Raw genomic sequence first — 17,150 nt, forward strand, 5'->3', positions numbered from 1 at the left:
TAGCATCTCCCCAGGGGGTGCCACAGGAGGTGCTTCCAAGTAGGAAGACTCCTGGGGTGATCTATCAGGAGCTCCAGCAAGGCTGGGAACCAGGCCTGATTTGGCCAGCAAGGTGCGATGAGAGTTATTCTCACCGGATGGCTGGTCAAGATCTTGTTCAGGACTGGTTGGATGAGAGGGAGGGGTGGAAACGCATATGCGTTCAGCCCGACCCAAGAGGCTGTAAGGCTGTCGACTTCCAGGGCCTCTTCGTCCGGAAGTGGAGAGTAATAGATGGGAAGGCGATTGTTCAGCCTGGTGGCGAACAGATCTACCTTCGGAGATTGCCAAAGGCGACAAAGGTCGTCTACAATCTCCTGATGGAGTGTCCACTCTGTCTGAACTAGCTTGTTCTGACGGGACAGGGCGTCGGCAAGGATGTTGCGATTGCCCGGTATGTGTCTGGCACATATCGATACTCCAAGGTCGGCACAAAGATGGTAAAGCTCCCAAGTTAGCTGGCAAAGAATGCCGGACTTTGTGCCTCCCTGTCTCCTGACATATGCTACTACTGTAGAATTGTCGGAGAACAGGGTTACTCTCCGATTCTTCAGGCGAAGGGAAAGAGCCCTCACGGCAAGAAGGACAGCCTTCATTTCCAATATATTTATTGGAAGAATGGTCTCCTCCCTTGTCCATAGACCTCTTATGGACATGTCCCCGTTGTTCAGATGTGCTCCCCACCCTAGTAGGGAAGCATCTGTGAACAGGGACACTTCTGGGGGCGGTGGAGCAAGATCTACACCGCTTTGGAGACGAGTCTCCGACTCCCAGAAGTTCCAGACGTTCTTGAGTAGGTATTGAGGTATCAATACCAACTTGTCTAATGGGTCCCTGTGGGGTTTCCATAGAGACATTAGAAACATCTGGATGGGACGCATATATAGACGGCCAAGGGGGATTTGGTCTGCTGCCGAATTCAGAAGTCCCAAAAGGCTCAAGCATCGCCTTGCGGGAGCTTGAGTCCTTCCTCTGAATTCTGCGACGAGATGAAGAATTTTCTTTATCCTGTCTAGGGGGGGCAGCATTTTCCCTATGGCCGTAAGGAACCGAACTCCAACGTAAACGAAGTCTTGGGATGGTATGAATTCTGACTTTGTTTCGTTGATAATCCAACCTGCGGAAACTACTTTTTGCTTTAGAACCTGAAGTTGTTGCAGTACTGGTTCCCGCGATTTGCAACGGAGTAGCCAATCGTCTAGGTAGTGATGGAGCTTGAACCCCATCACGTGAAAGGGAGCGACGAAGGCTGTGACTATCATCGTAAAAATTAGGGGTGCCGATGCCAGACCGAACGGCAGGGCCCTGAATTGATACGTCTTTCCTTCGTAATGGAATCGAAGGAAGTGTTGATAGTCTGGATGGATCGGTACATGTAAGTACGCATCCATTAAATCCATCGATACCGCCCAATCGTTGGGTTGTATCGCCGTTGCTATAGACCTGGTGGTTTCCATCTTGAAATGAGGAACATTCAAGAAGGTGTTTAACCTGGAAAGGTCTATGATCAGCCTCCATGTCCCTGCTTTCTTGGGAACCAAGAAAACGTGGCTGTAAAAGCCGGGGGAGCATGGATCTTGAAGGACCTGGATAGCTTGCTTCTCCAGTAATGTCGCGACCTCTGCTTGGAGGGCAGAGGCCTTGACTGGGTCCTTCGGTGGCTGAACTGGGGTTGGATATATGGTAGTCGGGGGGGTACGGTTGAAATCTAGTTTCACTCCGTACCTCAACATGTTTGGGACTGGGGACCCCTTTGGGCACCAATCGTCCCAAATGTCTGCAAATTTTTGCAGACGGCCCCCGACTACCGGAGTCGGCTCCTTTTTGCGTCCGGGAGGAGAAAGGAGGGGGGAGTCACCTCTTCCGGCCAGCACCCCTTGGGCGAAAGGAGTGCTTAGTCGGACCGGATCCACCCTGGTTAGAGGAAGTATTTTTCCTCTTTCCAGTCCGGCGACCCTCCGCTTCCCGTCGGAAGGATCCAGCAGGAGCAGGCTGACTAGGCGGGGTAGGCCTAGGCAGGACCTGCCTGGCGTACGGGATTGAACCCGATGCCTGCTGGGGCCTCTCTATCTTTCTAGCGTTAGGTAGAGAGGTCTTGGCCCTCTGTGTCGCAGTGGAGGCATATAATTTGTCCCAATCTTTCTGTGCTTGAGCCGCCTCTTGTACAGAATCTGCGAACAGGAAAGAACCGTCCATAGGAGCGGTTCTTAAGGCCCCTTCCAGCTGGAGGTATCTGATGACATTGAGAGAGCCCAGTGCGGCGTCTCTACGGAGTAGGACGCTATTTGCTGCGGTCTTGGCGGACAGCGCAATAGCGTGCCTAATCGAATGTGACAAGGATGTCACAAGCGATTTTGTGTCATCAGATAGTGACTCATTATCTAGGGCCAGGTTAGTGTGCTCTGCGTAGGAGAGCACCGCTAACGTGTTTTTGGCCAGACCCTCTTGTGCTCTAAGGTCTCGGTAAGCCGAGGAGGAGGTCACCCTAGGCACGAGTTGGTCCAGCTGTACATCGTCCTTTAATATGGAAGTCGATGCTGCAGCTGGACAGCCGGCCGAGCTGACTCGATAATAGTCAGCGCGGTACTGCCTAACGGGAGGAAGTTGTGCCGTGAACAACTTCCCCGGTTTACACCAAGCTTCCGGTCCGACTGCCGGAAGGACAGGGATGGAAGTACGTTGGTGGGCGCCTTGTGAGTCTCTGATTGTACGCTCCAAAAGTTCAGAGACTGCTAACACCGACGGGGAGGGAGGAAGGAATTCAAGTGCCCGAGTGGAGCCTTGAGAAACCTGTGGATTGGGATCCACTTCCTGTCCCTAGAGTGAAAAGGTCGGTGTTGACAAGGCTGGCAGTTCCGGCGGGGTAGGGCACAGATCCTGCGGGAGGTACGCTCTGATCAAGGATCTGAGTGTCCTCATATCCGACAGGATACTGGCCTCCTCTGGTGACAGCTCCTCCTGATTGGGGGAGCGGTAGCCTGGCTGAGAACTCTCGTTCTCAGAAAATTCCTCTAAAATAGAGGAGTCGGATGGTGGGTATCCGATGGGACCAGGCGCACCAGAGGAACCGGAACCCTGCTCCAGATGGCTAAGTCTATCAGAAAGACCTGCTACCATCTGGATGAGCTGGGACAGTTGCTGTCCCGACTCGGGTTCCGGACCCGACGTGCGGCTTCTCTCAACGACGGGCGGTTGAGGCGAGGGTGAGCGCATAAGCGGACCCTGGAAGCCGTATGTGCGGGCGAATGGGTCTTCCGGAAGCGGAAGTTGCCCATATTCTGAACCAGAGTTCAGATGTCCTCTCTGCGTAGCTCGTTCCATGGGAACGACGCCTCTGCTACGAGGAGGGGGTGGCACTTCCGGTTGGTTCCACCCAAGAGGTTGGCCAACGTAGGAAGGTGCCTGCATTTCCGGTAGGACGAAGTCCGAAACCGGAAATGCCCGTAACTCCTTCGCCGGTATGGAGCTACCGGAAGCCCTTTTAGAAGGAGGTACGGAGGGCGGAAACGCTGTTACCGAAGACGCATGGCGTTTTGGAGGTGGCGTTATAAGGTCCGGCCCTACTCTACTGTGTCCGTGAGGACTGGGGTTATTTTGCAGTAAAGACTGAGAAAAACCCCCAGTAGAGTCTTCGGCTACTGAAAAACGGGAACCCGCGTCAGTAACCGGAACTGCAATCGGCGGACCGGAAGCAGGGTGCTCCCGCGGGTACAAAGGGCTTGTACTCGGGGGAGCGGACGACAGGGGAACCGGAAGGTTCCCTGAGGTCCGGGGTATATTAAACCCTTGGAGACTTATTGGATGTAAGTCTCCCTTGGGACCACAGACATTAATAATGTCAGATCCCGCATCCTTCGCAGCCGCGGCCGGAACCGGAACTCGGCTGACGGACGGGGTGGTGGCGGGAGGTTTGCTAGACCTCCGGGTTATATGCCCGGAAACGGAACCGGAAGAGGGTTTAGGCGTCTTCGCGGCCCGTTTCCCGCCACCAGACGCATTCCTTTGTGGTGAGACAAAGGATGCCGTCGGAGGGGTACGCCATATAAAAAATGGTACCAATGACAATAAAAACACTGGGAACCCCAAGTAGGCCAGAAAGGACGCAATAATTAATGGAAAGGAAAACATGCCTACTTGAATTAAACACTATTGCAATGGATCTGAGTCTTGTTCATTACAATAGAGCGGAGAATAGCCTACTTAACTCTACCCTACCAAGATCAAAATAATGGAGCCGGGTCGACTAAGCTAGCTAAGAAAATGTCTATAATTAAATAGACTGGACAATACTAATGCCAAGATTAGTTTGGCGGTCTACTCCGTAGGTGAATGAACCCAAAATCGTCTAGACTTGGCTGGTTGAATTTGGTTTTGAATCGAATTCACGGCAGCTTTGAAAAAACGATGTGCTTCGTAGAAGCACAAGAGTAAAGACTGAATATGGCGGCATGAGATCGGCGCGATCTCGCGGGATCGGTCAGGGCGCCGCCTGGCGGCCGAGCTGTTAACTCAGTTCTCCCTTTAGAAAATTAAAGGGATACTCTTGTGTTTGAGCCCAAATGGAGTAACATGCAAAAGTGTTCCATAGGTAAGTTTGAATGACACAAAATGTTACGTTAATTTGCCCTTGATGGTTAAGGCCCATCGAGCACCCTGAAGGAGGTTTTGCAGGGTCAATGTTGTCAAGGTTTGTCCCGATGACCCCTTGAAAAAACCGTAGAACAATGGGAATTCAGGCCTAGATGCGAGCTGGATTTGTTTAAAGACAAGATAGACCATGTGTTGGGCAAGGCCTCAATTCATTTAAAACATGGTTTATCTTGTCTTTAAACAACGCCTGCTCGCACCTAGACCTCATGTTTTTGTTTAACTGAATGGTAAGGGGCAAAATAACGTAAGGATGAAATTTCAAGCAATTTTTATATTTGAACCCGTTTTTATTCTCCAACATTTTAGTGTGCTGTGCGTATTGGCGACCCCTGTTTCATTAACAACACCACCCTCTTACCGTCTGTTGTGCGTCTCAACAAATAGGGGCGATAGATATCGTCTGCACCACCTTTGGGGAAGCAAAGAATGTTTAGATGTGAAGTTGAATAAAATTGAAAGGTAAATAAAAGATAAAAGGGATCAAATGTGATTGATGAGTCCTGGCAATGCTGCTTCTACAGGGTGGCCCAGAATTATTTTCCCTCACACAATGGATACACAATAGAATTCTATTGTCGTGCAAGGGAAAATAATTCTGGGCCACCCTGTTCAATGACATTACTGAGAAAAAAGTATCTTTTCAAAGTTCGAATCAAATGTGATTTCACTGGATGATCAAGATGGTTTGTCTCTTCAATGTCTTGGGCTGGTATTAATTACGAATATTTGAACCACCTGAATAAAAACAACGGATTAGTGTAAGATAGGAATAACAAAATAAGACTGCCGTCCTTTTGACTTACAAGGATTCTGAAAGAAATTAGGAATCATTACGCATATTCTAAAGAAATAATGCAGTACAGTGGAACCTTCCTTACCGGACACCTCTCTATTAAGGAGACTCCCTCTATAAAGGACACTGTTCATTCTCAAAGGATAAATTTCCTGCCAATACCACTAAGCAGCCCAGCGCTAACTTACCTGATACATTGCCACGGTTACTTAGGTAAGTTAGCTTGTGATGTATTAACCTCAAGAGGCCAGCGATCAATTGTCAGACAGCCCCGAGACATTCCCCTTAGTGCCTGCTTACTGTCACTGGCAGCTGACAATACGAAATTGCCAGAAGCGTCAACATGAACACCTCAAGTATTAATATATATGTCTACAATTACTTGGTTTGGAATGCAACATGGTAAGAGCAAAGACATTTTAGATTTCGCAGTATATCAGTGTAAATTTCATTCAACATGTTCAAGATGAAGACCAGCTGCTGCCAAAAGTTAGTTTTGGGTTGATATCAACAACGGTGGAGATTGTCATCCAATTTTACACTTTAACCCCAGTCTATCCCTAGCTATCCGTTCAGTCAAACTCAGATGAGCTGTCCAATCAGCCCTACAACCTGAGCATTTCCGACTGGTGTCCATATATCCAACTGAGAGGCGTAGGCATAAATGACAAAGTGATCTGCCCAGAGTCTCTTGCCGACAGTGGGGATTGAACCAGGAACCACTTGACGGCTAATCAGTGACCAAGCCACTTCACCACCGTAGCTCGATCCGCGTCTTTACTCTATTTTCACTCATAAAAGGTCAGTGGTAATTGTTTCCACAGTGAAACCTCTGTTAGCGGACACCTCTATTAAGGACATTAGTTCTGGTCTTAAAAGGGTTGTTTCCATTCACTTTGACCTCTCTAATCAGGACACCACTCTATTAAGGACAGCATTTGTCAGTCCCGAGGGTGTCCCTTTAATAGAGAGGTTCTACTGTGCTATCTTCCGACACGTATAATTTGATTCCAGGATTTGCGCCAATGAAGAATTGACCAATCAGACTACAGTGGCTGTGACCATTGCACAAGATATTTTCGTTCCAAAAATCAACAGACCTTATAATTGTGGACGGAGAGTAATTGTAAGTAACTCCCACTTTCCACCAATTGAAACACATAGCTGATAGCTATCAATAATACTAAGAAATAAAAACACCTAAGGCGCTTAACTCAGATCCACAATTTACTTCCAGTTATACCACTTTGTCATTCACCGGGTGTTTTATCATGAAGGTCTCGTTTAAGATACATGTACACAATTTACTTTGACACTTTGTCACAATCACTAACGAGGTGTCTGATCCTGGAGGCCGCCTTTACAGTTAGCTTTGTACCTCCATTATCACTGTTACCAGCCTCCTTTTATGTTTTTGTTAGTTTCCTATGATGAGAACAAACATTCGTATCTGTTCTTGTATCTAAATTTACCATAAGTCATATATTCAAAGAAATCACTAAGTTCTGAAGTAATTTTTAACTGGGAAGTTAGGTTTGCCATTGGCAGGAAAACAGATATGTACAAAGGTTTTCGCACACCATCCATTATTTTGTTGCAGGTAAAATGAAGATGTTTTGAAATTCTTTTTGCTACATACAAATATGACAAACTTTATAGACCTTTGAAGTCATGCAAGTATCAGTGTTCGTGACCCTTCACTGTCAGAAACAGATAGCTGGGTATAGGATCACACTCATCCATATTCTTGAAGCGAATAAAAACACCCTCATGCCAGAAAGGTACTGGGTTCACTTCCCTACCATTGTTAAGCTTTTAAAAATCGACTGAAAAACTGATAATCATACTCGGGCTTGGAGTAATTGAAACTACAGTCCATATCACAATTGACATCCCATAATTTGTGTCATTGGTGCGTCAGTGGCGCGCCATCCAGTGTGTAGGTCGCACGTAATAAATAGAGAGATGAGCGAGCCACTGGTGTGTCATTGGCGCACAACTGATGCGAAGCAGGAAGGATGTCAATTGTGACCTTGACTGTATCCATGTTTGAGACCCAGAGAAAGAACGGCAAATTCCGTTAACGTGACCTACAGAAAGGCACAAGCCCCTTCTCATCCAAGCCATCAAAACACTAGAGCTAAGTCGCCTCAAAGAATCAATCATTCTAAAGGACAAGGATGCCTTTGCCACGATGATAAGGCCCAGAGGACATGTTCACAGGCTACTCCCAAGATATCTTCCAAGAGGTTTCCCTAAACCTGATGCTGCTATCCAAATTCCCTGGATACCAATACTGACTCTGACATGATGACACTTATCTCCCATGGTATTCCTGGCGATTTGTCAATGTTCCGTCAAAGTACCAAAGCATCATCATTTTTCGTTTTTTTCGTCAATGATGCTATGTGATGAATGATGTGAATTCACCAATTTTCCACTTTTAAAAGATGTATGGGTTTATTCTGGTACTTTATATAACAAAGAGACTTTAGCGCCCCGCAAACGAGTGATCTAAATAGCTGTGACATGGGATCATTATCAAAAGCGGCAAAAATTGCTCATTTGCAGTGATCATCGCAGGTGCCGGTGACAACAATCACTGCTTGCAGTGACCTCAATCAATAACAAACCCGCCATTACCAGTTTACCCGCAGATGGGAGATATTTTTGCCGCACATTCTAGTGATTACAATCACAGGTCACGGTGATTTCAATCCCCCGTTTGCGCAGTGCTTTAGAGACTGTAAATGTCTAACTGAATCACCTCAAACACTTCGACAAAACATCAATGAATTGTGCTAAAGACATGTCCAGACACGATACCCGTTGAAGTGGAAAACCAATACAAAGTTTCTGCGCTTGATTTAATCAGCCAGTTTTCTCATCCTCTTGAGAAGATGAGATGGTTACGAGAGTTCATGGCATGAATACTTCTTCTCATTCAGCCTGTTAATCTCCAGGGAGTGTCCCTCCTTCAAGGCGGGATGAACGTTTATCAGTGCCACTACAGTTTGGCACCGATTGGGTTAGTTGGCAATTGGCATAGTTACTCTCTTTTCACCAAGATTTGCCATCATCCTTAGAGAACTCGCAGGAGTGTAGAAACAGGCACAGGCATACATGTACATTTGGAAGTGCACCCAAATGATTCATGTGTCTCTGAAGCATTTAAGAACCAATCTCTATTTACAGATACAGTCCAAGTCACAAGTGACATCCTTCCCGTTTCGCGTCAGTTACGCGCAATGTACTCAAGAGTTGCATGGCGAGTTGCATGCCAATGAAGCACCATTTTTTAGGACAACTTCTCTGTTAAGGACACTGTTCCATTCAATTTGACCTCTTTAACTAGGACACCTCTCTATTAAGGACGGCACTTGTCAGTCCTGAGGGTGTCCTTAATAGAGGTTCTACTGTACTGCCAGGAGTTCTATCCAATCCAACAAGTGTGACAAAACTACACTCACTCACGCTGATGTCCCTTTCCACGTCACATTCAATTCAGTGTCCTCCCATGAGTCTTATCGAAGACACTGATATTGCTTTCATAGCTTTAGGGCTAAAGTGAGACAGCAGATTTATAGCTTTAGGATAAGGATGTAGATTATGGGAGACAGTGTATCATGCCTTCCACAGATTAACTATCACGGGATCAGAGTCGCATATAAAATACTGAGTTGAGAGCTGAGTGTCCACAAGGACATACAGTGGAACCCCCCTTAGCGGACACCTCTCTCTTAATGATTGGTTGTTTTCAATCAATTTTACTTCTCTTATCAGCACACCTCTCTTTTAAGGACAGCCATTGTCAGTCCCGAGGGTGTCCTCAATAGAGAGGTAATACCGTAATTAGCTGTATGAAGAGCATTAGACAAGACCGATCAGACAATGGGTGATAAGAATAAAGACTAGCAAATGCTCATACTTCCATTTTGTACAGAAAGGTCCAGTGTAAAAGTACATGAAGTTTTTAGTAAAAGCATTTACTAGCCTTTATTCCTATCACCCATAGACTGATCAGACAATGGGTGATAAGAATTAAGACTAGCAAATGCTCATACTTCCATTTTGTACAGAAAGGTCCAGTGTAAAAGTACATGAAGCTTTTAGTAAAAGAATTTTCCAGCCTTTATTCCTATCACCCATAGACTGATCAGACAATGGGTGATAAGAATTAAGACTAGCAAATGCTCATACTTCCATTTTGTACAGAAAGGTCCAGTGTAAAAGTACATGAAGCTTTTAGTAAAAGAATTTTCCAGCCTTTATTCCTATCACCCATAGACTGATCAGACAATGGGTGATAAGAATTAAGACTAGCAAATGCTCATACTTCCATTTTTTACAGAAAGGTCCAGTGTAAAAGTACATGAAGTTTTTAGTAAAAGCATTTACTAGCCTTTATTCCTATCACCCATAGACTGATCAGACAATGGGTGATAAGAACAAAGACTAGCAAATGCCATTGCTTTTCATTTGTACAGAAAGGTCCAGTGTAAAAGTACATGAAGTTTTTAGTAAAAGTATTTACCAGTGCTTATTCATATCACCCATGGTGACAGTGTCACTTTCACACCGCAAAAGAAGATACATCGTATTCAGTTCATATGTACTGTTGTATGATGGAAAAGGCCCCTTCCTGCCACAGGTTTGACGTGCATGTAACAAAAGTACCAAGATGTAGATGTTTTGTAAGAGATGTCTTGAGAGATGTAATACATACATGGCCACCAGCGCCTTAGTTGCAAAGGTCATAACGCCATAGCAAGCATCTCAACAGAACTCAACAAGATTAGAGATGCACAATTGAATAGAATGTGTGGGTTTAGCCATATACTTTCCCTTTTATGAACTCTCATAGAAAATACGCTTCCTGACTGAGGTAATTTGTATCAGCCATGTGGTCTTGACAATATAAAACATGATGTTCTTCAGAGAGGTGTAGGTTGGCTGAATACTGAATGTCCTTTACGTGATTTCTCAAAATAAACATATTTATTTTCACAGATAGCCTTGGTGGGCGAAATCAACGCTTTCAGTGCTATCAAACCAGACCATGTCCTACAAGACCGTCCCCTGCACCAGGATTTGCGACAGAACTATTGGCTCGCAGGCACCAATGTCGAGGGAAAACTTTGGGGAACACAGCATGACCTTGAAACGACAAGTCCCTTCATCTCCGCCACAGGACCGAGGATATAGTTTTAGGCAGGTTGAACACCGAAGAAGAAGAAGAAGTACTATCAATATGACAGCACGTATTCTACCACAAGCAGCCAACTGAGGCAACACCACAATTTGAATATTCATGAGGCAGAAGGGAATCAAATATCAATTAGCTAGGGGACGCATCCTTTTTAGCGGTGAGTATTTCATTTAGACTTGTAATGAAAATAGTACTCCTCAGGGTTGTATGTCCCGAGATTAATCCGAATAGTTTACCAAAATATTTTTTTTTTTAAATAATTAATTTTTATGCTTCCAGGGCTACCGGGGCAGTTGATTTGTTGTGTTTCGCCCTGAAACTAGCTGATTTTTTCTGAAATCCTGGATGTTCAAATTTATTGGCTCATTTCGAAATCTAGGTGGCGATGACCTATTTTACTTTCTGTTTCTTAATGATGTTTATACAGGATGCTCATCAATGTCAATGTAGCAACTGTCAACAAGATGTTTGGAGGTATTAACATGATTTCTAACAACCCTGCCCAAGAGGGACGCACACCAGAAATTCATCAGCTTGTCCTACCTTTTTTGATCCCACCCTGCACCGAAAACAGCTCACCATACTTTTGATACAGCCACCCTGAGTAGCTCGATGAGCGACAGGTGGCAAGGTGCCAGTGAGAGATGGATGTCTCAGTTGAACCAATCATCAGATACCGACGTGACATAATTCTCGATAGTTACCGATACAAAAAACAATAGTTCCTGCCATTGCTTTTCATATTTACCGGACACAGAAAGAGGATTTAATAATAGAGTGGTATCGAGTTCTCCATTCAAACATAAACATTAAGTTCTTCCAATATGCTGATAAGCAATATTGACCAGAACAAATGTTTTTGTCACACCCTGTACAGAAACTTTTGATATTCTATAACCCTTTACAGCCACCCTTAGCAGCTCAATGAGTGACAGGTACCAATGTTGGATGTCTCAGTTGAACCACTTTATCAGATACCGACATGTAACACAATTCTCGATAGTTACTGATATATAAAGCGATGTCATCACTTTTCTTATTTACTGGACACAGAAAGACAAGTTGATAATAGAGTGGTATCGAGTTCTCGCTGCAAACATTGATATCAATGTTCCTCCGTTTCGCCGATAAGAAATATTGGCTGGAACAAATGTTCCATTTCCAGACTGTCTAAAGGTTCGTCGACTTCTTTGCACTCTTGAACATAAGAGAGGTTAGATGAATTTCCAACTCGGCCCCTCGGCTTCGAGACTGAATTACTGTCGTCTCAAGACAACGTTAATTGAACTAATTTCAAGATAGACATCAAACTGATGAACCATAGAATACCCAAATATTTTAACTATAGAAGTGTGCATAAGTCACAAACTATGGAATCGTATTCCAAGTTGGGAAGGATGGCCACCGACTTGGAATATTACTTCATTATTTCCAAGGTGATTCCAAGTCTGGAGTTTGAAACTTATCTAAGCCTCTCTATTCAGAGTAACAACTTGTAAATATTCAACTTAAAGTTCCAGATGATCAACTTGAGACTTCTTGTTCAAGACAGATTACCTCAGCTTCCAGTTTGAGACAGTGTGATCACTTCAATGACAAGGATTGACTATGCTATACAAGACCAATTGGAATCTAAGATGGCAGTTAACTCAAATTATTTATGCACTTCAGAGTAGAGAAAAGTAGCAAAGCTCTATCAAGTCATCATGCATGAAGATGTAATTTGCACGGACAGGTCATGAGTGTGTTTCATATTATGTGCAAATTTGAGATATATAAAAAAATTTCAAAAAATAAATGCCTGTTGGACATTTTTAGACACGGCACACCGTCAATTGATTGCTTATTGCATGATAAACACACTTGGCCACTGGTAAGCTGAGAAATCATTGGGATAGGGTTTCGAGACAAATATCTGACAATTCAATAGGATTAATCTGCCTGGGTAGAAACTGCTGTCTGTCCCATGGCCTTTTAGGCTTCAAATTCCTGACAGAGGGATCAGTTGAAACGTCTTTAGAGACAGGGTGATCAGCTAAGGATTCCAGCACAAGACAGACACCTCGTAAGGCTATCGGCTCCAGAGAAACAGACAAGGATTTCAGCACCAGACAGACCTTTTGCTACCAGATCCGGAGAAATGGACAAGGATATCAGCACCCAACAGACGACTCGTTAGGCTACCAGATCCAGAGAAATTGTTCAGGATTCCTTACATGACGGACAACTTGTTAGGCTACCAGACCCAGAGAAATGGACAAGGATTCCAGCACAAGACAGACAACTTGTTGGGCTACCAGACCCAGAGAAACAAACCAGGATTACAGCACAAGACAGAGAACTTGTTAGAGAAATGGACAAGGATTCCAGCGCAAGGCAGACAATTTGTTAGGCTACCAGATCCCGAGAAACAGACCAGGATTCCAGCACAAGACAGAGACCTTGTTAGAGAAATGGACAAGGATTCCAGCACAAGGCAGACAATTTGTTAGGCTACCAGATCCCGAGAAACAGACCAGGATTCCAGCATAAGACAGAGACCTTGTTAGAGAAACAGACCAGGATTCCAGCACAAGGCAGACAATTGTTAGGCTACCAGATCCCGAGAAACAGACCAGGATTCCAGCATAAGGCAGACAACTTGTTAGGCTACCAGACCCAGAGAAACAGACAGAGTCATCACTTTAAGCTCACAGTTCTAGCGAAACTGATCACCCCAATCTTTCAGTTCCACTCAGACTGATGTGTGACACTTCAAGCAGCAGATTGCATTACAGCTTATCAATGGTGAATGTATATTTCATGTCGGGCGAGATTATCGCCAATCCTGCCAACGGGGATTCATAAGTAATGTCTTGCTCTTCTCATCTGATTGAGTTAACACGGTCACCAGGTTCGATGAGTATGGACCACTCTAAGGAACAACAAACTCTTTGTTGACCATTACAACGCATGCACGGTTAATGCAGTTCATTAGGCGGGAAATGTCAAGACTGTCCACGGGAATCTGTGGAGGATCAACGCCAAATGAAGACATATGTCAGTTTGCTGGTGATCTGCAACAAATGTGGGTTTGGCTGACATCAATTTGTGTCTGATCTTTGGTAAGGATAGAAGAGAAGTAGATGACATTTCGACTTTTTTTTGCGTTGTACAAATTATACAGGGAATTGCCTTTTTGTCCAAGATATGCGCACATCCGTGTTGCTTTGTACTAGTGGAGACTCCCTCATGCCATGTCAGCAAGCCCTTCACGTGATGTTGTCATGTCACATTCTCAAGCTGTAACAATAGCAATGCTGCTTGAAATCTCATTGACGCCCTGAATCTGTGCAAGGCAGCTTTTTTTACCTGTTGCTTTTTTATCTGTAGCCTTTTTATGGTAGCCTTTTTCAACTTTTCCCCTGTGCACGTCATGCTAACTTGAGTTTTCTCCAGTGATTATGTATTGTGTATGGAACATGTCCCTAAACCAGCAATACAGATGATCCATCAAAAGGTTGGGAAGCCTCCCTGTGTCCAGGCTTCCTGCTCCGTCCATCAGTCTACTCATGGCCAACTACAACATCATCAAGCGCAATCCCGCTTAGATGATAGGCTGCAACTTTGAACTTCAAGACCACATTGGACTGCAGTCCATCATCATCACGTCTGCATCATCATCCTAGAATACGTCCATGGGCCCCTCCCTCAGACGCGGAAAACTCCTGGAACATCAGACTCGCCAAAGAATCTACTTGGAGCCATCGACTGGGCACTATGTCACCGCTCGGTCTCAATATCAAGGACAACAAGTCCTGGTAATTGGAAATCCGCACTAGCTAGCGTATCTACTAACCCTTTGACAAGAGGACCTGTCCTTGCCAAAACATCAATTAACCGACAACCAGACCTAGTGTTCCAGCAGAACAAATCATGACTAACAACCTTGAATCCCGAGCATGTCAAGAGTGGACTATCAGGGCTATTAGCAAGTCATCGTGGAGAGCCCGGGACAAACACCCAGTCATCAGCAGCAATCTCAAGCCAGCCATTACGGCGGATGATTGACTTGACATTCCATCAGATTCTCCTTTAAGGCAATTAATCCGGGTTCTTTGCACTCAAGAAATCACCGGTGTTCCAAAGAGAATTGTTGCCTGTGAGAAGAATTGGACAATCACTTGTGTATGTGGGATTGCTCATGCCCGTAACTTTCATTAAGCTTGTACAATTAATCAATTATAGGAGAAAAACAACGCTTTTATTCGAATGAATCCAGCATCGCAAATTTTCGTGTATAAATGATCTGAAAATCCGCTAGGGGAGAATTTTTTAAAGCTCGGTTCTTGAGAATTTAGTAGCATGATGAGGCTGTGAGATGAAGACCCTAGGTTCAGAATATCACAGCAATGAGGGTTATAAAGGTAAGTGGATGGTATTTTTGATAACACTCATTATCAACAAGTACAGTATAAAGTAGTGAGTGGATGAACAATGTCCTATGTCAGGGAGGGAAGGGAAGGGGAAATCACAAGGTAAATACCAATCATCCACTCCAAGGTCTAATGAAGAGGTCAATACCTCTCATTAGTATCCCCAGGGTATAGGCCAGCCCACTGGAAGCAGACACCGTCAACAATAGCAGGTAAAGAGAAGGATACCAAATCAGCTTCATTCACAGAGTTCTCCACAGGGTTTTCTCAAGGTAGAGTGGTAGCCTTGATTTTCAAGAAGTTTTGCCAGTGTGCAACACAAGGTAGTGTGGCCAGCAATTCGAGGTAGGGTGCCCTAGAAACCCTTTACAAAATTCTAGTGCAAGGTAGGGTGGCTCTTCCAAGGCAGGGTGGTAAGCTGCTGAGGTAGGGTGGGCCGCTCTGACAAATGGCCTTGTAGAAAACACTGATTCACTGGACAGAGAGGATGGATACATCAGCAGTTGTATCTTTGAATAATTGATAAAAAACAGACTGACAATGAGGACACACTGACTCGCTTGTATGCTTTGTCGACAGCATTTTCAGACCAGGGAAAGACACTTCTTGCATTATTTTACTCCTCAATTATAAAAACGGATGCAACCTTTGTTCTGGTGAGTCAACTTTGGCTATAACTGGGGTATTCAATCTGTTCAGTCAGTGAGATTCGATTGAAAGTGAATTAACAGAATTCAGGTACTCCATTGTTCAAGATAATTATCTTTATTTTGAAATTGGTCAACATTTATGCCTTGGAATGAAAATAGTGTAAACTCAAAACTCTGCCGGTCTGAACTAACGATGACACTTCAAGGCTTGTTTCAAATGGCATCCCAACCAATACCCTTCCATCATCGGCATGGACAAGGGTCTCAATCTCGATACCGTGTGAGATCAAAGGAGACAGGAGACCACCTGGTCGATATTCGGGACCCTTAGAAAGAGACCAGTACCTCATTAGCTATCTTGAGGACATGTCTACCGCCTTGAAGATTGGATGTGGACACCAGAGCGTCATGAGAATGTTGAAATGAGAAGGAATAGCTCTATCTAACTGGTCCCTATCATTGAAATATTGAGTCAAGAGCATGTGAGCGCAAAGTTTGCTCATTATTGGCTCTTTAGACAATACTTGAGAAAGTTGTGCTGTAGGAGAGAACTGGGCAACCCGAAGGAAACCTATGCTGTCGAAGAGAGTCACCCTCACTATCACTTGAGTACACCGGGACCGACTGGGAATCCAACCTGGGACCTCAGAGGTGACAGGCACTGGTGTTACTATTGCACTGCTCTAATCTCCATGTACTGTGGAGCTAAGAATTTAAACTGATCATTAGTGTCATTGAAGGCAGTGTACACCTTTGAAGAGTGGGCATGAACACCAGAAAAATCATACTGTCAGTGGTCTGGTACTTTGACAGCAGCAACATTTCATCTAAGTACCTTTGCATTCCAAGCAAAAACTAATCCAATGCAGGATGTCACACTCAATAAGAGCCTGAACTCAGATACAGTTATTGTATAAAAATATTAAACCTGACATAACGAGAAGGATGATGTCAGATAAGTCATAAATGCTGGATATTGGTGCAACAGCCCCTGCTGTGGCAATACCCTGTAACTAATTTACAGTACACCCCCTCTATTAAGGACATTCTCAAATCTGACAAATGATGTCACCAAAAGAGAGGTGTCCTGATTACACAGGACAAATAGAATGGAAACAACCAATTTTGGACCAAAACTAGCGCCTTAATAATTGAGAGAATGTCCTTGATAAAGAGGTCTCCGCAAAGACAGGTTTGTATTAGACAGTACTAAGAAACTGTCACAAGTGCCAAAAATGTGCGGCAGTTTATTAAAGACAAAGACACAAAGAGATGTTCACAAAGTGAACTTCTTATTGAAAGGAAAAGCATTTTTTCAACTACAACAGACTAAGAAAAGATCCAGCTTTGGGCTAGAAATAACCTATTGGTTAAGAAATTCGCAAGGAAGATGT

At 44.5% G+C, this 17,150-nt stretch overlaps 1 protein-coding gene across 9 annotated transcripts in view; it reads right to left on the reverse strand.

Moving 5' to 3' along the window:
- The window catches only part of LOC135482702 (transient receptor potential cation channel subfamily M member 3-like), a 134,290-nt gene that overhangs the window by 44,984 nt on the left and 72,156 nt on the right, over positions 1 to 17,150 (reverse strand). For 7 of the 9 annotated variants that reach the window (XM_064762982.1, XM_064762989.1, XM_064762987.1 and 4 more), the window contains one exon: positions 5,048 to 5,098. The exons of the other annotated variants lie outside the window; for them this stretch is intronic. In XM_064762982.1, coding sequence (XP_064619052.1) covers positions 5,048 to 5,098 — 51 coding nt within the window. The remainder of the gene's footprint in view (positions 1 to 5,047; positions 5,099 to 17,150) is intronic. 9 annotated transcript variants of the gene reach the window in all.

This window comes from Lineus longissimus, chromosome 2 (genome assembly GCF_910592395.1).
Source record: "Lineus longissimus chromosome 2, tnLinLong1.2, whole genome shotgun sequence".
Lineage (NCBI taxonomy): Eukaryota > Metazoa > Nemertea > Pilidiophora > Heteronemertea > Lineidae > Lineus > Lineus longissimus.